This window comes from Parasteatoda tepidariorum, chromosome 3, assembly GCF_043381705.1.
Source record: "Parasteatoda tepidariorum isolate YZ-2023 chromosome 3, CAS_Ptep_4.0, whole genome shotgun sequence".
Taxonomy (NCBI): domain Eukaryota; kingdom Metazoa; phylum Arthropoda; class Arachnida; order Araneae; family Theridiidae; genus Parasteatoda; species Parasteatoda tepidariorum.
Genome location: NC_092206.1, coordinates 31,595,180 through 31,622,304, shown reverse-complemented (window position 1 = coordinate 31,622,304; position 27,125 = coordinate 31,595,180). Strand labels below are relative to the sequence as shown.

Genomic DNA, 27,125 nt, shown 5'->3' with positions numbered 1-27,125 from the left:
ATTAAGATCACCGTACTTTTTGAGTGCTGAATGTGAGAGGTGTATTAACTTCACGGTCGTAGTCGCTCCTGTGTCGCCGTTTGCAGTCGTGTGAATGCAAGCCGACGTTGTGCATGATCAAGATGAGACTGAGTAGCAACAGTGCGAGGAGGTGGATAATGTCGCAGTTACAAGTAGCAAGTCAATTATTCAATGTGGTCCATCCATCGAAGTAGGCGTTACTGTCTAGGTGGGCGTGTTCATATCGAAGTGGGCGTTACCGTCATAGTACGCGCGTTCACATCACGTCCGAAGGTCATCAATGTGGGGGGAGTAGTTATCGACAATGTCAACTTTCATCTATGAAAGGGTACCCCGACATTGAGTCGAGTTAATATGTCTTATATACTAGTGTATTGTAGTTGTAATTTTTGTAGTGGTAGATACGCTACAAGTGCACAAAAAAAGCAACATCATGAATAACTTTTAATTTATTAATCGGTCTATCACGTACTACGACTCGATCTTAATGATTTGAGGAGCTAACTTTATATATGTTATTTAGTTAGTGCATTATAAGTAATGAAAACAGATACAAAAACATATTTTCTCTGAATAAACATATTTCCCCCCAACGGATTTGGATTCTTAACTCTCAAAATACGAAGGTAGTCGCAAAGTGCAAAATATGGTCAAAATAGTTTGGTCAGGAAAGCAGTTAAGAGTTTGAACCTCTAATTGTTAATTTTTGTGCATATTTCGCCATTTTGAGCGAAATTGGTAAAATAGTTTCTGAGTTAACTTTGAAAAAGTTATAGATTTAAAATTTAGTCTCTCAAGAACTATACGATCAATTTCGTTCAAATTTTGTGCTTTTTCATTTAAAATTACACTTTTTAAAATGAGGTAAAAATTCGTCAACTATACAATTCAAACAATTTTCGGCTATTAATGCATAAAATATTACAAAATAGTAAATAAGTATTAAAATTTTTTTGCATGAAATTCACTTTGTACAAATGAATTTTATAATATCATGAAAAATTTTTTCGATTCTCTAAAAAAGTTCTCGAGCTACGGAGAAATACGCAAAAAGCAAAAATAACATTAAGGGATCCAAACTTTCGAAGACTCTCCTGACTAAACAATTGGGACCATATCTTTCAGACCACAGCAACTCCTCATATTTAGAGGGCCAAGAATAACTCCGTCGAAAAAAAAGGGTGTTTATTTAAAGAAAATACGTTTATGTGTCTGATTTTGAAACTTAAATTACCTTCTGCGCTACTTAATTAGCATACCTAAGGCTAGACCTTCGAGCCAATTAGATGAAGTTCTAGTACGTCATAATCCAATCATTAGATCAAAAGTTATTTAAAGTAATCCCCCTTACTTTATTTTTATAGTTTGAGCACTATACATTTGAAATGTGCAAGAGAAAATTTGATTAAAATTAGAAAATTGTAGTTTTTCCTAAAATATCAATAGCTTAGAAGTAATTTTTTGTGGGATAAAAGTCTAGCAATTTAAATTAATTATTACTAATTTTCCATAATTCATTTGTACTTTGTCTGAAACCTATTAAAAAGATTTAAAACTTTTACGTTTTAACTCTATGTCAAAGAAGTAACAGCAATAATCTGTTTTAGCCAATATATAAAACAACGTTGTTGTTGTTTCTAATGCCAATTGTCACACTAGCAAACCTGCTTGGTGAAACCGGCAGGCAGATTAGATTTAAGGCAGATTAGATTAAATAGGCAGGCAGATTAGATTAAATAGATTTAAGGCAGAGGGTGCGTTTCTTGTATTTCAGGTGCGCCATCTATGGCCAAGAATTCGACTTCTGCCCCACACACGCCACTATCTATTTATAAGATTTAACAGATTCAACTTGCATCAGTCACTTAACTTCTTAACTACAGTCGGAGTCTTCGGGCTGGGGGGGGGGGTTCGAACCCACGAACTCTCGGACATGAGCCCAGCTCCCTACCAACCAGGCTATCCCGCCCCTATATAAAGCAATAAAAAGGACTAACATTCTGTGATGCTTCCTCTCAGCAGCATTTTTAAAGTCCTTGAACACTAAAATTTAATGGAATCTTATTCCATAAATTATAAAGAATTATATCAAAAAAGAAAAATAATAACACTATTTTTTTTTAGAATATTGAGGAAGATTTCATTGTTATTTAAGATAAAAAATACAGCCCACGTTTAATTTCCTGTTGTGAGTGATGATGATTAGTGGGCAATCAATTTTTTTGCCTCCTTTCCCAATAAATACCCCCAAGCTGTAGATCCGAATAGTTATTGAGATGGCTCTAAAATAAACAGCTATCAACTCGAATTTCTAGCTTTAGGTGTTGTTTTTTCATACAACATTTATCAATTATGTGACACTTATCTTTCTAGAAACACATAAAAACCGGTAAACAGAACACTTTTAGAAACAAACGCGAAAAAGAAAAAAAAAGTTTTTGGTATTTTTAGAAAGTTGTTACTATAACTTTAACTTCTAGAATAATGTTTTTTTCTTCTGGTTTCATCACACTGAAGCAGCTATTGTCAAATTTATTTATTTTGATTTAAATTTGTGCCTTACATTCAAGGACTGATTCATGGGATCTAAAGGCTCTAAGCCAGGGGTTTCCAACTTGCATAAGGCCAGGGGCCACAATTAAAAACACAAATCAAATGGCGGGCAGCAACTTTGTCAAAATTTTATTTAGGACTCTTTTATGTTTGAAGGAACATTAAATATTACTGTCAGATTTTTACCAAGTTGTACAAAACAGAAGTATTGACTTACAAATTAAAACAAGAAGTAGATTTCTAAAAATATTTAATTGCATATTAAAAAATTCGGGTTACAATAACTTTAATGTGCACCTACGTATTAAACAATTAATGGGCAACAGATATATATTTGTTAAGATATAAAACTTTAAAAAGGTTGGTATTAAAACTTACACAGTAGCCCACAAAATGCTCAATGAGAAAATTGAGGTTTGTCGGCTGCAACTACCAGAGAATAGATATTTACATTTTAAATTTACAAATGTGTGCGTAAATATTTTCGTCCAAGATGAGTGGTTTCAAAAAGTTAAATCGGAGAATTTCTTCGAGAAAATTTCTGATACACACATGCTAAATTATATTCACAAAATACAAAAAAATGAAATAANGTAATTGCAAAACACAATGTAATTTACCAATGCAAGTTCGAATATAAATTTAAATCCAAGTTTATAGTCATCCACATATTTACTGGGGGTGAAACTACTTCATCAGATATCTTGGGGAAGAATTGTCTGGAATGCATACGTTAAAACTGTGTTTTTTAAATATTATGCCTATAAACAGTATGGTAGTAACACTAAAATAGAGTAAATAAACAAATTAAACTATTATTTAAAAAACAACAAACATATTATGACCAGAGTCAGCATTAGAAGGAATATTGTCTGATATACTGATTTCAGTGTCCATATTCAGTGTCTGATATGGACACTGAAATCAGTATGTCAGATTTCAGTGTCTGATATACTGATATCTCCATACTGGGGTGTGCCCGATGGTCACACCCCAGTATGGAGATATATTATCACCTAGTGATTATCGGTTAGAGTTCGATTGATGTCTGACTAACTGTTAGAGATTTCACGGGCCTCATCTCCGTTCTTTAAGTTTATTTTAGAAGTTTTCTTTTCATCTAATTTTGATTCAGAATTACTAAGTTGCATACCAACTGATCAACTAAGTAAAACATGATTGAAAAAATCTGTAGTCCCTTTAATCGTTTCTTTCATTCAGACATTAAAAAACATACGAAATTTATTTCAAGAGCTAATCTTTACAGGTAAAATAGTTGGAGGATAACCAGAAAAAATGGTATATTTTCATAAAATTAATAATTAATATTTACGTTTTTTTTTCTATATCAAGATGTCATGGTTGAAGGAATTTAATTAATTTTCCTTGCAGAAGATTTTTTAAAATTAAACTTCTTTAATTTTATTGCTTGATTGATGGCATCATTTTTCACAATTCTATTTGTTGTTAACTAAGCGCACTTCACATTTGAAACTGTAAAAAAACGAATCGCATTAAAATAACTATTCGTTTCCAACACTACAGTTCATTTATTTCGAATTCGTCTATATAAATAGTATTTATTCTATAGACTCCCGTCTCTAAAAAGCATTATAATATTGGAAAGAAATATAAAAGGATTAATATAAACAACTTACTTTTGCTATGATAGTCCAGATGCTTCCAAATCAGCCACTTTCTAATTCCCGCTCTGATGCACAGAGTTAAAAAGAAAGTGAGAGCAATGTTTTGGTAAGCTGGGATAAAAGATGATAGAGAACTCGGGAGAAGGAAGGATAAATATGATGTTTCACTATTCACAATTCAATATCTCCATCTGCCTGCACTTTTTCTTCTGGGCGTTTGCTTTCTCTTCGCCATATTGAGGACACCCTCAAGGTTAGTGAACAAGAACGGATTCTCCTTACTTGAGGGCATTGAGCGATGAAATCGTTCTAAAAGAAGTTAAAATAGAATTATAGAAGATCAAATGGTGCCACTTTGTACAACGGGGATTTTTGAAACCAATTAGTATTGCTCATTAATAGCTTCCCATTTGCAGATGGAATAATCTATTGTAGTTGCGGCCATCAAGCAAACGATAATCTGTGTATTATGATACTCCAAAAGACAGCGATAACGATGGACAATGGCTAATTGTCACTAAAGAATAATGGAACTTCTTTTCGTTTCTGGCCCAAATATTAAACGCACACCAATTAAAGTCTGTGATAAAAATTTCAAACATCCCGGTGTTGAAGTCTTCTTTTTTATAATTAGGTAATGAAAAAGTAAAATATGAGAAAAGGAAATGTAATCTTCTTTAATCGAATATGTAATACATTTTTCGCTTAATTATAATATTGAAATAGTGTGATATGTTCTTTATTTTTTTCTGGAAATGAGATAATGAATGATTTTGACCTTTTTCAATACCTCTTCTTTAACCTCTTCTTCACTTCTTTTTAATGTACAGCAGTATTTAAGAATTTAGTTCAATTTTGATGAACCAGTCAAATGATAATTTTTAATTGTAAATATAAATTTAAAATCATAGAATTCAAGTAATACGTTAACTGCCAATCTCTCGAAAGTGCGAAAAGCTACTCCAGTGACTAGCATTCTCGTTGACTAAACTTTTGAAAGAAAAAAAAATATTTGGCCAAAGCAAAATATTTCAATTAATATTGCTTATAGAAGAGTATTAGATAATTTTGATCTATTGCAAATCTTTCAAAATATGCAAAAAGAAAAAAAGGAAAGAAAGAGATTAATAAATTGCAGCATAATTTTATTAAAAGGGAAAAATAATTTTATGAATTTCACTTCTGAGGAATTTTAACTAGTAGATTTATCTTATTTTAAAATAACAAGAACTGTATTTATATAACTTTCCAAAATTCTTTAAAAACCTTGAGATTAACTGAGTATGTTAAATTTTTACCTTAGTATAGAAAATACTTATTTCTATGTTTCATTTCTACTATTTAGTAGTTCTTTTTTTTTTTCTTTTAAGGGACAATTTCATATTCAACGAAATTTCAGATTTGATGAACACAATTTTAACATTATCACAAATAATTGTTTTTTTTTAATTTTAAGAACAATGTAAATTTCAGGTTTCAGCAATTTAAAATTAAATTTTCTGCATTACTGTATAAAATTTTAAGAGTTGTTAGATTTCACAAAGAAATAAGTAAATTTCAACAAAAATAAATGTTTTTTTTTTCGTCCTTAATTTGGGAACGATAGCAAGCAAAAAATAAGTAAATACGCATCGATTGTGTATTATTGTGTTTATGTCATGTTAGTTAAAACTAAATAAAGATTGAACAACGTTTCAACGTTTTTCTTCAGACAAATGCACGAAACAAAATTTTTATTAACAGGATGACGATTGAGAAAGCTACTATGCATAACAATTTCAAAAACGTGATTTTGAAATGATTTTCGAAAGATTTTGATTGATTTTTGAAAAATTTATTTTGAAAATGATTTTGAGAAAGTTTTGTGTTGTAATATTTCTTCAAACCTTAAAGGAACTGTTAGTCAGACTGTTGTGCTTTGAGGGTCAAGATACAAATGGTTTTAAAATTATTTTAAAATGTAGCATACCACGTACAAATTATATACAATTATTGATATGTAAGAATTGGTTTTCTATCTCCCCGAAGATGTACATTTGAGGGGATGTGTTTGAAATCTACAAATGATAGACAATAATTGATAATTAATTAAAAATCGGTCTTCAATTTTTCCGATGGTGTACAGAGAAGAAAAAAAAAGATACATCCTGAATAACTTTTAATTTATTAATCGGATTATCAAGTACTACGACTCGATCTATTGATTCGAGGGGGTAACTTTAAATATGCTAATTAATTAGTGCATTATAAGTACTAATAACAGACACAGAAACATATTTTCTCTGAATAAACATATCCCCCCCCCAGTGGATTTGGATTCTTAACTCTTAAAATATGGGGGTAGCCGCAAAGTGCAAAATATGATCAAAATAGTTTGATCAGGAAAGCAGTTAAAAGTTTGAACCTCTAATTGTTAATTTTATTTTCTGCATATTTCGCCATTTTTAACGAAATTGGTTAAATAGTTTCTAAGTTATTAAACTGTGAAAAAGTTGTGTATTTAAAATTTGGTTTCTCAAGAACTATACGATCGATTTCGTTCAAATTTTGGGTTTTTTCATATAAAACTACATTTTTTGAAATGAAGTAAAAATTTGTAAACAAGACAATTCAAACCAACTTTGGCTATTAATACATACAATATTAAAAATAATAAATAAGTATTAAATCTTGTTTTGCATGAAATTCACTTTGTACAAATAAATTTTATAATTGTATGCAAAAATTTTTCGATTCTCTAAAAAAGTTCTCGAGCTATGGAGAAATACGCAAAAAGCAAAAATAACATTAAAGGATCCAAACTTTCGAAGGCTCTCCTGACTAAACAATTAGGACCATATCTCTCAGACAGCGGCATCTGTCGAAGAAAAAAAGTGTGTTTATTTAAAGAAAATACGTTTTTGTGTCTGATTTTTAAACTTAAATTACCTTCTGCACTAATTAATTAGCATATTTAAGTCTAAGCCCTCGAACCAATCAGATGAAGTTCTAGTACGCCATAATCCAATCATTAGATCAAAAGTTATTCGAGCTTCCCCCTTCATTTACTTTTATAGTTTGAGCACTATACATATGAAATGTGCAAGAGAAAATTTGATTAAACCTAGAAAATTGTAGTTTTTCCTAAAATATCAATAGCTTAGAATAAATTTTTTGTGGGATAAAAGTCTAGTTATTTAAATTAATTAATACTAATTTTCTATCATTCATTTGTACTTTGTCTGAAACCTATTGAAAAAATTTAAAACTTTTACGTTTTAACTCTATGTCGACGAGGTAACAGCGGTAGTCTGTTTTAGCCAATATATAAAACAATGTTGTTGTTGTTTCTAATGCCACTTGCCACACTAGCAAGCCTGCTTGGTGAAACCGAGCAAATTTAAGGCAGAGGGTGAGTTTCTTGTTTATCAGTGGCGCCATCTACGGCCAAGAATTCGACTTCTGCCACATCATACGTCACACCCGTTTATAGGGCGGACCCATTCATACTATCCATTCATCCACAGATCGTAATTTTGACCTGAATCAGAGAACGATCGATCTCCAATCTAGTATCCCCAGAGGTATTGATTTGTTATGGGAACATGGATGACTTTTGCGACTCGACAGATTTAACGTGCATGAATCACTTAACTAAACGGGGTGTCTTCGGCCGGCGGGGTTCGAACCCACGAACTCCCCAGCGCCCTACCGACCAGGCTATCCCGGCCCTATATGAAACAATAAAAAGGACTAACATTCTGTGATGCTTCCTCTCAGCAGAATTTTTAAAGTCCTTGAACACTAAAATTTAATGGAATCTTGTTCTATAAATTATAAGGAATTATATCAAAAAAGAAAAATAATAGCGCAATTCTTTTTTTTTTTTTTTTAGAATATTAAGGAAGATTTCATTGTTATTTAAGATAAAAATACAGCCCACGTTTAATTTCCTGTTGTGAGTGATGATGATTAGTGGGCAATCAATTTTTTTGCCTCCTTTCCCAATAAATACCCCCAAGCTGTAGATCCGAATAGTTATTGAGATGGCTCTAAAATAAACAGTTATCAACTCGAATTTATAGCTTTAGGTGTTGTTTTTTTATACAACATTTATCAATTATGTGACACTTATCTTTCTAGAAACATATAAAAACCAGTCAACAGAACACTTTTAGAAACAAACACGAAAAAGAAAAGAAAATTTTTTTTTAGGTATTTTTAGAAAGTTGTTGCAATAACTTTTACTTCTAGAATTATGTTCTTTTTTCTGGTTTCATCAAACTGAAGCAGCTTTTGTCAAATTTATTTATTTTGATTTAAATTTGCGCCTTACATTCAAGGACTGATTCAAGGGATCTAAAGGCTCTAGATCAGGGGTTTCCAACTTGCATGGGGCCGGGGGCCACAATTAAAAACACAAATCAAATGGCGGGTCGCAACTTTATCAAAATTTTATGCAGGACTCCTTTATGTTTGAAGGAACATTAAATATTACTATCAGATTTTTACCAAGTTGTACAAAACAAAAGTATTGAATTACAAATTAAAATAAGAAGTGGATTTTTAAAAATATTTAATTGCATATTAAAAAATTCAGACTACAATAACTTTAATGTGCACCTATGTATTAAACAATTAATGTGCAACAGATATATATTTGTTAAGATAAAAAACTTTAAAAAGGTTGGTATTAAAATTTACATAGTAGCACATAAAATGTTCAATGAGATATTTGAGGTTTGTTTGCTGCAACCACCAGAGAATAGATATTTACATTTTAAATTTAAAACTTACAAATGTGTGCGTAAATATTTTCATCCAAAATGAGTGGTTTCAAAAAGTTTAATCGGGGAATTTCTTCCAGAAAATTTCTGATACACACATGCTAAATTATATTCAGAAAATAATAAAAAATGAAATAAAAAAGAGCATTTTTGTATTTGAATAAATATTTTCTTGGATGCAAAACCTGAGAAATAAATTTTTTTGCACCGTTGATATGTTAAATTTTAAACCCATGAAGATTTTTTACGAAAATTGTCCGCAAAAAAATGACAGCTAATATATTTTAGTTCGCGGGCCACAAAAAAAAGCTCCGCGGACCGAATGCGGCCCCCGGGCCGCCAGTTGGAAACCACTGCTCTAGACCGTAAATCTACTTAAAAAATAATAAATAAAAAAAAATAAAAAATATATTGCAAAAATGGCAGAGGTTTAATTTGCATTTATTTATTAATTTTCACAAATGTTTAAATGAATTAATTCTTAATATTAAATAACGTTAAAATAGAACTTCAAGTGCATTGCTTTTGTTCCAATTTTTTTGTTTTGTTGATTGCCTTTGTTTATTTTTAATTCAGAGACATTTACAAAAATGGAATTTTTGGAATGGAAGAGGCAGCCATTGTTTTAAAGTAAACTATCGTTTTTATTTTACAGCCGACCCAATTTAGGGTTTACGCCTACCAATGTTCAACTCTGTAGCCTTGTAATTTTGAACCCATTCCAGAAGACAAGGAACTCCTGGATCAAGTATTGAGAGAAATTTTCCTTCCTGGGGGACTTTTTGATGGAACTAACCAATATTTGCGTTACATGGAGATTAAAACCATGAAAACCTCCCACGGACTCTATCCCTAGATCCGTCTACACTGTTGTCAGAGCGAGCCGGTTGCGGAATTCGAGTCAACCAGCCATTTCTGGGATTCGAACCATGTTCACCTCATTAGGAGGCGAGAGCACTATCCCGTAAGCCACCATGACTCAAAATAAACTATAGACTATTCAATTTTCACAAATATTACATCAGTGAAGATTTCTAACTTATAGCCCTAATAAAAAAGTTGTTTATTGCGCATTCTGTAACATTTAATTATTTTTTATTCGCTATGCCCGATTATCTGAATGAGTGATTAATGTGATTGTGGTACTATAGGCAGACTGCGTGACCAAATTAGTATTCCTAATGTTATATGAAACCGCATGTTTGTTTTGTTTATAGTTACGTTTTTAAAACGTCGTACTATAAAACTAAATAATTTAAAATCAACAGTAATTGAAATGAAAACAAAGTTTTGTATTGAGAAGCAAAATTAGTGGGGAAATGGTGTTAAATCGTTGAGGAAAAATGCAATAAAAATGCCAATACTATTACTGACGCCAATCATAAATAATTTTGGTAATAGTCTCTAATTTAAGTAAAAAGACAAAAAAATTCTGTACTTTAAAAAGCAAAATTAATGGAGAAATAGTACTAATTCGTGTAAAAGAGCGTAAAAAATCGTCTTACTATTTTTTGACGTCAATGAATTTAATAATACACTACTGGCATTATGGTAATTAGTACAGTTTTAATAGAAACCAACTGTACTCTCATATAGGGAAGAAATATTTTATTAGTAAATTTGGTGCCTATTAAAGCTGCAAATATAATGTGCGTTTTTGTGATAAATCAGGGGTTTCCAACTTACATGAGGCCGGGGGTCGCAATTAAGAACACTAATCAAATGGCGGACCGATCCTTTATCAAAATTTTATACAGGACTCTTTTTACGTTTGAAGGAACATTAAATATTACTGTCAGATTTTTATCAAGTTGTACAAAACAAAATTATTGAATTTCAAATTAAAATAAGAAGAAGATTTTTACCTGAGAAATAAATTTTTTTGCACCGTTGGTGTGTTAAATTTCACTGAAAAGAAGAAATTAAGTTTTTTTAAATGAAGAAAAGTACTTTTAAGCCATAAAGATTTTTTACGAAAATTGTCCGCAAAAAAATGACAACTAATATATTTTAGTTCGCGGGCACACAAAAAAAGGCTTCGCGGGCGGCTAGTTGATAACCACTGTGATACTACAGAAGTCGGTTTTTTTACGGCCCTTTGACGATATAAATATCGAAGAAATTTGCTTTATTGATGTAAATTTTAAATATCAAGAGATGCCACGAGTAACATCATTATACCAGTTGATATTGAATAAAATTAATATTTAGTTTGATGGGATGAACTTCATCTAATAACGTAAAGTCTCCAGGAAGGGCAATAAATAATAATGAATAAATCAAACAGTAAAAATATTTTAGCTTTATTATTTGAGTCGGCAATTGTCCTTAAGTTTTGTGCATGATTTTAGTGTGTTGTTCATTACTGATTTATTGATTCTTTTTTTTTTTTTTATAGGTACTACTCTCTTAGTAAATAAATAAAACTTGAATGACTAGCGTTTTTGTAATCATTAAAAAAATATTTCATAAAATTTTTTATAATTCTCGCAATAGAACATTTGAGGCAACATTTTCTCTCAAAATTAAGGCAAATATACAATTATATCAAAACTTATTCATTCAATTGATGTCAATGATATCATTTTTATATTCAAGAGGATTGACCGGGAAAAACAGACGCTAGAAATATAACTAACTAATTTAGAACTCACGATTGAGACCGTTCTTATATGCACTGAATCTATAATTAATAATCAGGGTTCCCGATACTCTCTTATTCAGAATTTAAATTCGATGTTTAATTGTCAACCATAAACCACATTCACCTATGCGAGGTGAAGACAGCCGCGGGCGATCAGTGAAAGCATTAAGACCGATATAATCGTTGACATATTGACAAAAATAATCATTTATGAGGAAGTTAATTACCATATCGAATAGTTATTGTATGTCATATCTATCGAACATGATTTATTTTTTGTAAAACGTGTATCAGAAACGAAATCTTGTTAATGAGGAAGGCATCGTGCATATTGCCGTTACAGAGATTAGAAAAATACAAAATTCCAAGGCGTGCAACTTTAATAGTTATGTATAAACATATTTTTACAAAAGTTTTTGAAAGAAAAATATTGAGAAAGGAATAAATAAGAAGTTGCCACTTAAATAAAAAATGTAGTGTTGGTGGTGGAAAATAAATTAAAATTATACATCCTATTTAATAGAGTTGGGAGACTTCAGTTGCTTGAGATCATTAATAAACAAGTAATGATTTTTCTTCTTCTTTTTTGCAAAAACAGGTTTTGGATGAAAAAACGAATCATATTTTCCAAAATATCTAACCCTTACATATTTAGGAAGAAAAAAAACAAAAAAAAAAGCTATGTAGACATTCTTTTCGAGATGTAATGCGAAACTGTTAATCAGTATCATAATCCTGAAATTTTTATCCGCATTTCAATCTTGAAGTTTAATAGTTATGCAATTTTTTTCTAATTTTATGCATCACGGGACTCTTTTGAAACAGGCTTAATATTTTCCAAAAATGCTTGTATATTTATGTAGAACTAATTAGGTTTGGGATGAAAAAAACCAACCATATTTTCCAAAATATCTAACCCATACATATTTAGAAAAAAAAAATGCTAAGAAGACATTCTTTTTCAAGACATAACGCGAAACTGTTATTCAGTATTATAATCATGAGATTTTTATCTGTATTTTAATCTTGAAGTTAATAGTTATGCTATTTTTTTTCCTAATTTCATGTATCGCGGGACTTATTTGAAACAGGTTTAATATTTTCCAAAAATGCTCGTACATTTATCTAGAACTAATTAGGTTTTGGATAAAAAAAAAAAACGAACCATATTTTCCAAAATATCTAACCCATACATATTTAGGAAAGGAAAAAAAAAAAAAAAAAAACCAGAAAAAATGCTATGTAGACATTCTTTTTCGAGATGTAATGCGAAACTGTTATTCAATATCATAATCCTGAGATTTTTATCCGCATTATAATCTTAAAGTTTAATAGTTATGCTATTTTTTTTTCTAATTTTATGTATCGCGGGACTCATTTGAAGCAGGCTTAATATTTTCCAAAAATACTTTATATTAATCTAGAACTAATTATAAATCATTTTTTCATAAATTTTAGCTCCATAATTTAGTTGAGTGACACCATTTATAAAATATGTTTTGAGATATCAGATAAAATTGTATATATAGCTGTTCTGGTTATAGTTATACAAAGGACATCTATATAACTCGCAATTGTTATGTCTATGCCAAATATCGAATTTTGTTGACAAAATTTTTCACTTATAATTATATATATATATAATTATAAATAATTTACTTATATTTGTAATTATAGATTAACTATTTGATATTATTAAATGAGAGACCACTTGGAATTTGCATAGCGGTATTAATTTGCAACCGGTTTCATGCGAATGAATGAGCTTAATAATTTCCAAAAATATCAATGAATGCATAGAAATATTAATAAAAAAATATCCTAAAAAAATTATATAAAATTACAGGAATACGCGAGAATATGTGGCGTTAATATCGTGTTTTATAAAATATGCCTTAAGTCATGTTATTTGAAAATGCTCACTATAACCACTTTTGATGTCTTAAATGTTTCGGAATTGTTTTATGCCAAGTTTCCTTTATTTTTTTAATGAACGCTGGTTATTTGATATTATCAGGTTGGAAACTTTTCTTTTTAATGTTTATGATTGAGGGATTTATTAAAACTGGTTTCTTATATACATAAATGATTATCATACTATTAAAAATTACTTATATCTGTCAAGAAATCTATATAGAACAATTGAAAAAAATTTTCATTTATCCCCAAACTGCAAAATTGATAGTTAGCATGGTGCGCCATATTAAAAATATATTTTGAGTCAGGCTGATAATTCAGTATTTTTATAGTTTTAGTACCAAAATTTAGTTAAATTTGTTAATGTGCTCTAAATAATCCCCTGGCTGACAATTTAAAAAGTTTTTATAATTCTTTGCTTTGCAGTTTTTATTTGAAACATGTTTTGCATGAAAGACTAGATGTCAGCATTTCCGTAAATATCCATATATGTTTAGAAATAATTATAAAATATTTTTGAAAAATTTCTCCATAATTACTTCAAATTGTAGTTCATAATATGTAGTAAACTGTGTGAAATAGATTTTAAAACACTATAAATTCAGAAACATTTTACTTTTTCTATATTTTCTAATACTTAAAAGCTGTCTACAAGCAAAATTTTTCTCAAAAAATAAATAAATTCTATTAAAAAGATTTAGAATCTTTTAAAAAAAGTTTTAACATTTTCTAACGATATTTTATTCATAGATAATACATATTTTTTGAATAATTCCCCCACTATCAAAACTGTATTAACATGAAATAATATTTATGAAATAGATATTAAAATAGACTTTAATTTTAAAAAAAAATTCTTTGTTCTATATTTGCAGATAATCCATAATCTTTAGAAAATATAAGGTATATTTAAAAGGCGTCTACAAGTAATTTAAAATAAATAAATAAATTCACTTAAAAAAATTTAGACTCTTCTAAAACCGGTCTTTTTTCCTAAATAAATTAGACTCATAAGAATTTACACTATATAATTAACACAAATATTTAACTATTAAAGGAAAAATAATAACCAAACATATATTTATTTTGCATTATAATTTACGCAGGTAAACAGAAACAAGGAATTGTTAAACAAAAAACAAAATTTTAATTACTCACAGATTTTATTTATTTAGCAATTAAGTCAGAATCTTTCCATTTTACAGATTTTTATTCTAGAAATTCTGAATTATTTGAAGGATAAAATTTTAGTGATTGAATTTGGATGAATAAAATTTGGTTGAAAATGAATCTACACAGAAACAGGGAATAAATTTAAATAAGAAGCAAAATTTTTACCACACACAGATTTAATTTATTTAACAATTAAGTCAGAATCTTTCCATTTTACAGATTTGTATTCTGGAAATTCTGAATTATTTGAAGGATTAAATTTGGATGAAACAAATTCTTCTTCTGAATCAGAAGATGAGCAAAATGCAAGAAAATCTTTTTGAGCCTCAAGTTTTGCTTTTGATTTCTTCACTTTTGGAGAATGCTTTTTGTGGCATACAAAAATTTCTTCTTCTATGGGTACAGTTTTTGAAGAAATATCTTCAAAGTCATTAGTATTCACATGGGATTCACAACCAGAAACGATTTCCTGAATTTTTGGAATTTTAATTTCTTTTAAATTTTCTTCAAGTTGTGGATGAAGATGCATACTATCCTTCTGAAAGAATTGTAAAGTGACATAAGAATTGTATATAAAAAAAAATTTAAAAAAAAAATTATAATAGGCAGGACAACTTTTGATAACCAAGAGTTAGATTAGAACAAAAATGTGAAGTCTTATAAAAGAGGCATATGTCCGTATTCAATAATTTTGAAATGGTGTTGGTTCATTTTTTATTTGACATTTATTTTTATATCCTAAGAAAAATGTCTATGACCTTTATATGCATTTTATTTTTGTTGAAACCATTTTCTGTATAGTTTTATAGCCTTCAGCAAAAGTAACCTTGATTTACACATAATTCATTACACAGGATTTCATTAAAATGTTATTTAACAGCATAATTTTTTATTTTATTGTTAAAATCAATAAAAGATAACAATGTTCTCTTTTTTTCCTAAATTTAAAAAAATAAAAATAAAATCCACAGTGCAGTCCAATCAGCTGGATTTCTGATTGGACTGCATTTTCTCCTATCATGTCTTAATCAGCCTCATATTTTAGAGCAAAAAAAAAGAAAAGAAGAAATCGAAGAGCAGTTGCAGATTATGGCGTGGTGATCAGGTGATTACTACCAATATCTGCTTTCTAGATCCAAATTGTGGAAATGTTGAGCCAATATTGTCTCCAGATCATCATTAAGGACGATTTTCAATCCATTGACGATAGCCCGTTAATGTAGCTTTAGTACAATGTTAACAACCAAACCAAAATGAACTTAATGCTTCATAAAAAGGAGTAAGAGAATGAATTCATTACATTCGTGCTTATTAAAATAGTGCTTTCCAATCGCCACATAAAAAAAACACCATTAAATTGGAATATATTGAAACTTAGAGTAATTTAAACATTGTCATGTGTGGCGTAGCTGCTGAAGCGATCATTATTTCTTGTAAAGCGAACTGAAGTGGCCCCGTTCTTCGCAGTATAAATGTTGTGACGAGAATTTGTTATTTGCCTTACTGCCCCACCATGCCTGATGCATCCTTCATGATGCTTTTCTCTACTTTTTATTTTTTACAGGTTCTACTGAACCAACACTACAACTTTTCTACGCATGTCCCCTTCTGGGATAACACAAGATGAATGGAGAAAGGGCCGTTATGGCCTCAGATGCACAGTTCTTAAGCAAAGAAGAAGAAGATACTTGCTTTTTTTATGTAGTCTTCTTCAAACAGCTGCATATAACGAGATCATGCTGGGCATGTGGAATCTGTTTTGTTAGGCTTAAATAAGTGTTTTCTTTAGATGTTTACACGTGTCTTATTTCCCGAACACAGGATAATTCCAAAATTTGTGTCTAGATGAAACTAGATCATGATTAAACAATAAAATTGTAAAAGTAATAATATAAATTAAATAAAAATTAAATAAAATATATAAATAAATGCTGTAAGAAAAAGTATAATTCTAGGGTTGAATAGTTAATAGATATTAATTTCAATAATTGTGAATAAGCTAAAAAAATTTTTCAATTTAAAAACAGACTATTGATTATTTTTTTTAAAAAATGTCCGACTTTTTGATAATTAAATAAAAATAGCTTTAAGTTATTCATTATTTATTCTTACCTTGATTCCATAAGTGACTGAAACTGGAATTTTTGAGTTAAGAATATTTCTATCATCTGCCTCAAGTGTAAAAAAAGGAACAGCAGTTTCTTTACACCAGAAAGAAACAGCTCGGAAAATCGGTGCACATGCATTATTAGAACATACGAAAACAGCAGATAGTTGTTTCTTTTTCAGATTCCTCAAAACAGCATTGGTTCCAACAAGGAGTCCATTTGCTTTAGTTAATGTCCTTGAATGTTATAAAAAAATATTGTAAATGTTTTGATGTAAAAGAAAAAGAAGAGAAAGATACAGAGTGAAGGTCTTATTTTAAACTTTTGGACACGGCTGATACAACAATTGTACCCTATGATCTCAGTTTCTGAGATTTTTCATTCTGAAACATTTTTCCTTCGAAAATGGATTTTACCATAAAAAGTACAACCCTGAGTGCCGGTGCTATTTACTGTAATTTTATCCTGAATGTTTTACAGCATATCGACCCTATTCAGAAGGTTAAACAGGAAGTTTGTTCACAATTTGCATTGTTACTAACAGAGAAGGTAGAAGATTTTTAAGTACTTTAACCCTTCGCTTAGGGAGCTTAGCATGGTGAACCCTGTCATTTTGGTCCAGTTGTTGTAGCAACCATATGCAAAACGTTTGGCAAAACAATAATATTACAACTCATAAATTAAACTTAGCAAAATAATTTATATTATTAAATTAAATATGAATTTTTTTAATTGTAGAATAACATGCTGTATTGGGAAACCTATAACAATAAATTCTCACACATTTAAAAATGTATATGAGATTAGTGAAGATTATTTAAAAGTTCTAAAATAGTAAGTAATAGAACAGAAGGCAACTCTTTAATCTTAAATACCAATATACTTTTCATAAAATTATTTTAAATTTATGAATATAATGAAAATTAATTTTATAAACTGATCCCTTAGAATGAAAAATCAAAATCTGATTTGAATGACCTAAAGTATCTAATCTTGTTAAACAAAGTTATGTTAATAAAAGACAGTTAAAGTTACCTTGTTTGGACTAATGTCAAGTAAATTTTAGTAGAAGGATTTCTTTGAAACTTGTATAGTACATTATATATGAAACATGGGAAAAAGAAATCTTCAATAAAAATAGTTCCAATTTTTTCTTCTAGGTGGGGATAGTAAAAAACACGGAAAGATGATATAAAATAATTTAAAAGAAAGATTGTTGTCAGTTAAAGTTGTTACAACAGAATGGTCAATTTTACCACAAGAATATCAACATCTAGAAGGCTTAGAAAAATAACCCATGTCTAGGCAAGTTTTGAAAAAGATGATCATTAAACTTGAAGAGACTAAAGAATTATTAGTAAGAGATGGGAGATGATTTCCAGATATAATTAGTAAGCATAAGATGTTATGTTACAATAATAGAAGAAATAAATACTGTGTCTTCATGCTATAACTTCTTTTAAACATGTTATAACAAATGCTTCACAAAAATAGGAAGCATATTTAAAATATGCTATGATTAAATGGTGGAAGTTTTTAATTTTTTTTTTCCTTTTGTTCTTTGTGCACGATTTTTCCCCATATACTAGTTTTTTACCTGCTGTTTTTTTACTAATGAAATTTAACTGATATTTTATTATTTTATATATAGATGTAGATTCGTAACCAGATAACATTCATAAACCAGAATTAACTATGCTGGTCGAAACAGGGTTACTTTAATTTTAACCACCCTGTATAATAAAGTTGAGTTTATGATCTCAACAAATGTTAAAATTGTCTGTAGTAGAATTCATCTGTTCTTTCTAAAAATAAGGTAATAAAAATCCAGTTTTGCCATACTGATGATTTTATATAGGGAAAACTGGAATTAGTTGGTCCACTTTTCAGCTTCTATTTTTTAAATTTGCTAAAAAATTAATCAGATCATATGATTTTTTTCAAAATGCTCAGTAGGTTTTTTTTAAATAGTTTTTTCACAATACTTTGAAGAGTGACAAAGTACTAGAGTTCAAAAAATTACTTAGCACTGCTAAAATATAGCTTCTTGAAATAAAAATGACGCACTTTAACTGCAGCATGTGATTATTTCATAGGATATGAAGTATTAGTAATGCAACATGTTAATGGAAAAAACAAACAGGAAAAATAATGGAAAATAATTAAGCTTGGTCCAATGTGCATTTAGGTTCAACCTACCTAATTCAACCTACAGTCTTCCCTTATCAATATATCTTTAACAATATATTAATATTTCTTTAACAATAGCTATATAAATTAAAAGAAATGTAAAGTTATGGCAGTAATTAAAGTCATAACTTAAGTAGTTCATAAACACTAAAATTAATAAAAGTTTTACTGTACGGATTCTATAAAAACAAGAAAAATTTTAACTAATGATGAATAAATAATTATCAATAAGAGCAAGCAATGTTATATTATTCAGAATACTTACTGTAGATTTTCTATCAAACTTCTTCTCTTGGTTACCAAATTTTCAGATTTATTTCTAAGGAAATGAATAAATATCAGTTCCAAAAGTTTTATAATAATTTTAATTTAAATAATAAAATTAATATCATGCTTTTATAAGTAGCTTATTTGAACTTCATAATATCAACAGAAATATTTTATAAAGAAAACAACCTCCAATTTCATTTACTAAATCAAACAAAAAAATATTATGTTTGATACTTAAATTGATAAAAGAAAAAAAAAAAGATTTAATACATGCTTACATCTTGATTAACACTTACCTACATAACAAAATTTCTCAATAACAATTAGCAGAAAACTAATTTTTATCTCTGCTGATTGGTATAATTAATGACATCAGTGGAAAAGTATCATTGCGAAATTAGATTTATTAAAAATATTACCTATTTTAAATAATAAATAATATATAATGTAACAATATATATTATTTTAAACAATATTTAGTAAAACACTTTTAGATTTAAAATAAATTTTATTTTTATTTATAAACTGTCAGCCTGTTGGCCACTAAGACATTAGGCTACGCTCTCCACAAGACAATTAAAGAGAAATAATGAAGAGCATTCATAACAGTGAGATAATATAAATTCCTTGACTAATTGAATTGTATAAAGAAAGTCACAGTGTTAGAAAGGAAAAAAAATGAGGCTCCTGGGTTACTATTTCAGATTAGTTTTCACACCAAAACCTATAACATCATTCCTAATGTTGCATTCATCTGTCACATACTTAATTGTTCTCAAAATTATTGTTTTTCATACTTTTTGAAGAATTCGAATAATTTTAAAGAAAAATAAAATAATTTCACAAAGAGGCCATTTATTGTATTATATTATCACACATTATATTTGGCTGTTTATAAATTTCCAGAGTTAGCAATACTCTCAAAAAAGGTAGCAACTCATTTATTTTATTTATAGATTGTTCAAACTTTTTTTTAGTTTACCTTAAGTCACATGATCTGATTACATACATAAAACTTAAAAAAATCTTACAAATCTTGATACTGGGTTAAAAGTTAAATTCCAATAAAAATAATATAAGTTTACTGGAACACCAAGCATTCACTATTTGCCTCTTAAAGACTATATTGGTTGAGGGATACGCCGGGAGTGTTCTAAATTTTTCGTTTCAGTTTTAGGAAATTGTTGCTCTTCACACTTGGTTAACCATACATGCTTTTTGGTAAAATAATTTTAAATTATGCTCAGAAATACAATTCCAGATTATAAGATATTTTCAGATTTTGAATATTCTCCAGCAACAGTTTGATAATTTTTTTGCATTTCTACCATAAAAACTCGATTCTCGAGGATTAAGTCAAAATTTTAACAATCTGTAAAATCTATACTTAACACTCATTTTTTTTTTAACATAATATGTTTACAAAAATGATACTAAAATATTTTATACTTCGTTTGTATCCCGTATATTTTACCCAACTATCTTTACTGAAGACAACACTTAAAATTTTAAAGCATTTTTATTTTACCCAGTCTTGCTACGACACCCCAAAAATAACACATTAACCAAATGATGAATGCCGCAGTGCATTTGGCAAAAATGAAAAACATAAATAATGACAGTTATATAAAAATATGCTTACTGAAGATCATGACCACGCTTTCTTTTATTTCTACCCATTATTCAACTAAATATTTTATTGGTGAATCAGATAGATTAGAAATGGAAAGTATTAATAAATGAAACTACGTTTTCAACTTTACAATAACTTTTCAAAATATCTATACTCAGATTTAAAATGTATTATCTAAATAAAATAAATATCAGCGAAATTTCAGACTAAAAAATGAAGTTTTGTAGTTCTTAAAATAACTAAAACTATCAGAATTGATAGATGTGACCGGAGAAACTGATAGAACCTCCATGCAAACAGTCTCGGCTACTTCCTCATGTTGCTGCTGATGTTTACAAACAAAGTAAAAGTATTGCCAATAAAAAAAAAAGTTTATTAGAACGACGAGAAAGTGGCTTGTACTTAGCTAAATTTTAATCCTTCATCTGTCACTCGATCATATGTGGCATAAAAGTAAACAACCGGAAGCTATAAATTGTAAACAAGTGTGCATTGTAAATAAATGAGTTCATAAGCTGAGATTTTTAAAACTTCATTTTTCGAGAAAATAATGACTCCATCTGTTGAAATTCTAAAAGTAGGATACTCCATTTTAAATGAAGAAGCCAAATTCATGAAAGCTAATTGCACATGTACTTTGGTGAGAGATAACAACAAAATAATGTTGGTTGATACATTAACTGCTTGGGATGGAATTTTTTTACTAAAAGGTATTATTTTTATGTAAATCAAAAAATCACCCAATTGTAGAATTGGAAATATATATAAATTGTACAAATAAAAAATTTTTAAGTGTGGAAAGTCAATTAGATTTTCTCTTGGAAATTCATTATATAACATGCATTAATGCAACCAAGAAAATAGTTACATTTAGTTGTATTGAAATTATTTCAAATTGTATTAAAGACGCCTCTTGTCATATTGAATCAGTCAATAGACGTACAAGATTGTTATGATAACTTAGTTTATGTTTTTTGAAGTTCTTTAGCCACAAGGAAAAATGACCACAATTTTAGTACCTTAAAATCGAAGAATATTGAAATTATTATGTATAGAATTAGGGATTTATTATAGAAATATTTGGGCTTAAAAACCAACAAACAGGTTAAATAGCTGAAATATGGAGTTTTGTTTGGGGAAGATTTTTCCATTTTAAAAATTCAAGTCAATTAATAATTTTCAATTTTGACGAATTTTTTATGAGCCTAGAAGCAATAAATAATTTTTAATTTTGAAGTATTTTCGATGAGTCTAGACTAAAATGACCTTAATAAAAACAGCTATTTATAGTTTCACTTTTATTACCTTATTTAGAGGTAATCATGCAAACTAAAATAATTCTTGTCAATGGAAAACATTAATCTTCAGTTTTATTTATTTTCAAATCATCCCCATTACTTACTTTTAATGACAATGAACTATTGTTTAGGTGTCACAGTATGGAGGGAATCATTCAATTTTAAATTAAAAAGAATTCATAGAAAAATGCTGATTGTCATAAAGTATAACATTTTTCTGTTACTGTGTTGTACCACATACCGTAACAATTTTAAAAAAAATTTAAATGATTGCAGTCTTTATGTTTTTGTGAGACGCATGCACATTTACTGAATACACATTACTATAAATATGCACATTTACTGAAATTGCTAATTAAAACTCCTTGTTTCTTGTAGTTACTTAGAATAAATTATGCATACATTTATATTATATGTATTCATGAGCTTTCCTAGTGAAAGCTATAAGTTTTTCTAATTCTTTTTTTTATTTATTAATTTTTTGCATGCCGAAATTTGGCTACTATTTTGGTGCTATCACTAATATGAAAATCTTCTCTGTATATGAATTAATAATATGAATAAATTATTTCGTTTTTGAGTTTAATATCTTGCCTTGGAAAAATCATGGACTTTTTTCTCACACATTTTCCCAGTGACCAAACTCACACAATACGATGCATTTTTAGATTAAACATATAATTTGGGTTGGGTTAAACATGATCATTAATTAAAAACATGATCATGATAATAATTTTCCATTAACAATATTTACCTTCAAAATAATTCTTACATGTATGGTAATTATTTAATTTACTGTACTTATCAAAATAATTATTCAAATAAATTTTCTTTCCATTCTAACAAAGTTTATTATGATTTACATTAGTAAAAATTTTAATACATGTTTTAATTCTGGAGACTTGTTTCCCATAGGTTGAAATATAAGTGCAATATTTAGTGTAACTTGGTGTATTTATAATATAGATCTGATAGTGATAGCTTCCAATAATTAAAACCTGAAAGTCAGTCATACATTCATTAAAGTCTAACAGAATAAACTCGAAAGTTACAGTGATTGGAGTGTCTTTAACAGACAAAATTTAGAAACACACTCATCATTTAATTGTTTTTTTTAGTAAAAAGGCTTTCGACCTCTCTTGTCATTTTTCAAATGTAATTATAATTCTATTTTTCTCTTTGTAATATAAGTTATTATAAAGATGTAGAGATTATAGTTTTTTTTTTTAAAATTATTTTATCTAGATGATTTTTACAAAATATACTATAATTATTATTATTTAAACAGACTTCATTCATTTATATATACAGCTTTGGAGGAAAGAGGATTACAAGCGGATGACATCACGCATGTTGTTGGAACTCATGGACATTCTGATCATATTGGCAATTTAAATTTGTTTACTAAGGCTCTTCATATCGTTGGACAGTCTATATCCCATCAAGATGAATATTATTTGCATTCCTTTGAAGAGGTAAGCAACTTTAAAATATTTTTATAACTCTCACGCTATATTTAGTTTTATTGAGATTTTTAAATTTGATTTGTAGATTGGGACATTTTATTTTTGATAGAATGACGCCTATGTGATATCTGAAAACATCAAAATAATTGCAACTCCAGGTCACACATTATCAGATGTTAGTGTAATTGTTAATGGAACTTTGCTTGGTACAGTAGCTATTGTTGGTAAGTAATTTATTTTTAAATACAGTAAATTACACCTTTATTGTATTAACTGGGCAGCTGATAAGATATGTTACTAAGTTTTGTGCAATCTACTGCTGCTATCTGCAAAATTCTCCCTGCATTCAGAATTATAACTAAATATGGAAATTAAAACAAGCTGATAATCTGAGATTTGCCATAAAATTTCCTTTACTTTTGCTATAGTTGTAGCTGCAGATTTAGTAATGCAATGACTGGCTTACTTTTATTCTATTACCAAGGTTATTATTTAAATAGACAGAATAGATTGTATATAAACAAAATTTGATACTACGTATTGGCTTGGTAATGCATCAAGTTAACCCAAGTTTAATTTCATAACTTTACTCTTCATTAACTGTTCAATAATCAAATGTCATTAAAATATCTTTAACAAATAGGGTGCTATTTTTTAGACTTAAGAGGTTGGGCAGCTTCAAGAGCAGGGTCCAGTTCGCTGCCACTCATCAACCCCAATGATTGCTTCACAATAATTGATGTTTCTGGGCAGAAAACAATTTTTCTACTAAAGTTAAAATTATTCACTTAACATGTATGTACTAAAAAGAATTCTGTTTGCTTACACTTATGCCTCCACTTCCCACATCCAAATGCAGTGCAGAACCTCTTATCCGGAAATCAGAAAACCGGAAAACCAGATAACCGGAATGAAATTCGGAACCGGAAATTCATATTCTTCCATTAAAAAAAATTTTTTTTTCCTGCAAGATTTTGAGCCCATTTTGTTATTTAGAGCGTATGGCATATCGAGTTGACGAATGAACTGATTTAGAGGATGGATCAAAAGCCGTTTGTAGACGAATCTCACATAAGCACGAATAGCTTATATATGTTATTAATGTTAATAATAACATATACAAGCCTGTATATAATTTTTATTTCATAATTTCTTTCCTTTTTTAAACTTAAGTGTATTATTATTTATAATTTTTTATTATTTCTAAAACTATTTCAAAAAAAATTTTTAGTTTCGTTTTATAAACATTAAAAAAAACGGCATTTTGTAGCGATTCAGAAAACCGGAAAAGTCAGTTATCCGGAATCGCGATCGTTCCGGATAATCGGTTCTCTACTGTATATTTCTTTTTCTAAACATAGAAAGCTGTTTTTAGTTATGATATACTTAACTTAGACACTTTGAGTAAATCTATTTAAATTGCAATCTTGTCTAATTATGTTATAAAAATGAAGTGACTGTTTTTGTTTAATATTGCAATTGACATGTATTATATTGTTTTTCTTATAAATGATTATTTGATCTTAAATATTCTTTTTCTCAGGAGATTTATTCGAAAGGGAAGACGATATAAGAAATCCTGATTTGTGGCATAAAGTAGCTGGAAGTGAAGATCCAGACCTCCAATTTAAATATAGGACAATGATTTTAGATTTAGCAGATTATGTAGTTCCAGGACATGGCCCAGGATTTACAGTTACTAATGAACTCAAAGAATCACATAAAAAACCTGAGAAATAAATATTTTGGGATAATAAATACTATTTTATTTAGATAATAATGATGTACTTCAAAATTATTATTTTTTTTCAATTTATAATTTTAAAAAGAAAAAAAATTCGGTACGGAGGCAACCAAGTTTAAGATCAGCAATTTGACCAAATTCCGAGACAAAAAGCAACGAACTATTTTTAATTAAAAGTGTATCATAAAAGTTTTTTTAAAATTTATTTTTTGTTTATTTCCATTTAAGAAGTTCTGTTTCTGAAACATTTTTTTCAAAGTCAATTACAGTACACTCTCGATTATCCGTGCGCGGATTATCCGGTTTGCGGATTATCCGTGCTCATTCCGGAGTCACGAAAAATATAAAGAGAAACATTTTCAAAATTAAAAAACTTTGATTCATGAAGTTATAACACTACAAAATTTCTGGAAGCAATATTCGTTATTGGATTACAGTATATGGAATATCAACAGCATGGTCAAGGGTAAAATCGTCTATGTTATCACGATCTTGGAGAGAGATCATACCGCTTGATGAACAATCTTCTTCAGATGTTTAAGAGAAAAATATGATAACAGTATTTTCGAACAAGCAAAAGGAATCTAAGGTTTCGAAATTCTTGATGAAGAAAATTTAGAAGATTGGTTTCCAGTATTTGACAGATGAAGACATCGTTATGTTGTTAAATCAAATAGTGATGATAGTAACTGATGCAGAGGATGTAGTAAATGAGGGAAATACAATTTCTCATACTACTGCTCTGTGGAAACTTTATTAGATTATATGGGAGGATTTGATTATGGTGACATTACTGCGGTTCGTAAAATATGTGTATCGATAAATGGCGAAGACGCATTGCACATTTTTTTAAAAGGAAAATTCCTAGTTTGATGTTTTACAGCATGCAAATGTGAGTAATTTTTATATTTTTTGTAGTGATATTGATTTTTTCTTTAATACAAGGAGTTTTCGGATTATCCGTGTTTTTCGATTGTCCGTGCGACCTGTCCCGGTGATTAGCCCGGATAATCGGGAGTGCACTGTATTAAGAAATATATTTGTATAAGAGACAAAGAAACCATTTAAAAAAATATTGCATGAAATGAATCAGTTAAAAAAGCATGAGTCAAGAGATTTCAAGTTTTTATAGATTTTTATTAAAAAATTTTAATCCCCCCCCCCAAGGTTTTGAAACTACTTTTTAAACCTGAATTTTCCCTTTATCTGTAAATGTTGATCATTTTTTTCCCTTTGTCAAGATTCAATACATTAGCTAAATATACTGTTTATATAGTCAACTGTAAAGTTAATTAAAAAAAAATGATGCATGAACTTTCATTATGTGAGTAAATTTTTTAGTAGTTTGTTCAATTTTATGCGATCTGTAATCAAGAGAAATTGTGAGTAAATCTTTTGAATTTGATAAAAAGTTTTGCAAAATTTTAACAGAGTTTGACTTGCTAAAAAATATTTCAATACAATCAGAATTCTTTATAAAAAATATACCTTCAGTTTAATCTACAGTTACTAATCTAGGGAGTTATTAATCTACAGTTACTAATGTAGGGGATTATTAATCCACAGTTACTAATCTAGGAAATCTAGTAAGTTTTCTCTGGTTATTAAAAATGTATCAAAAAAGTAAAACTAGACAATGACCGTATGTTCTAAACTGCAGAAAATAATATAGGACTAGGACAAAAAATTATAACTA

General features: G+C 28.8%; 2 protein-coding genes across 2 annotated transcripts; one reads left to right on the top strand and one right to left on the bottom strand.

Moving 5' to 3' along the window:
- Positions 1 to 14,878: 14,878 nt before the first annotated feature.
- Positions 14,879 to 21,272, bottom strand: LOC107442017 (uncharacterized). The gene is made up of 4 exons (XM_016055457.3): positions 20,931 to 21,272; positions 19,284 to 19,337; positions 16,833 to 17,064; positions 14,879 to 15,258 (listed from the first exon to the last, which is right to left on the bottom strand). The coding sequence occupies exons 1-4, from the start codon at positions 20,966 to 20,968 to the stop codon at positions 14,902 to 14,904; spliced, it is 681 nt and encodes a 226-aa protein (XP_015910943.2). The 5' UTR covers positions 20,969 to 21,272; the 3' UTR covers positions 14,879 to 14,901.
- A 59-nt stretch (positions 21,273 to 21,331) lies between these two features.
- LOC107442025 (metallo-beta-lactamase domain-containing protein 1) lies at positions 21,332 to 25,465 on the top strand. The gene is made up of 4 exons (XM_016055469.4): positions 21,332 to 21,631; positions 23,531 to 23,694; positions 23,795 to 23,909; positions 25,229 to 25,465. Exons 1-4 carry the CDS (start codon positions 21,472 to 21,474, stop codon positions 25,423 to 25,425), a joined length of 636 nt encoding a protein of 211 aa, XP_015910955.1. The 5' UTR covers positions 21,332 to 21,471; the 3' UTR covers positions 25,426 to 25,465.
- Positions 25,466 to 27,125: the final 1,660 nt, after the last annotated feature.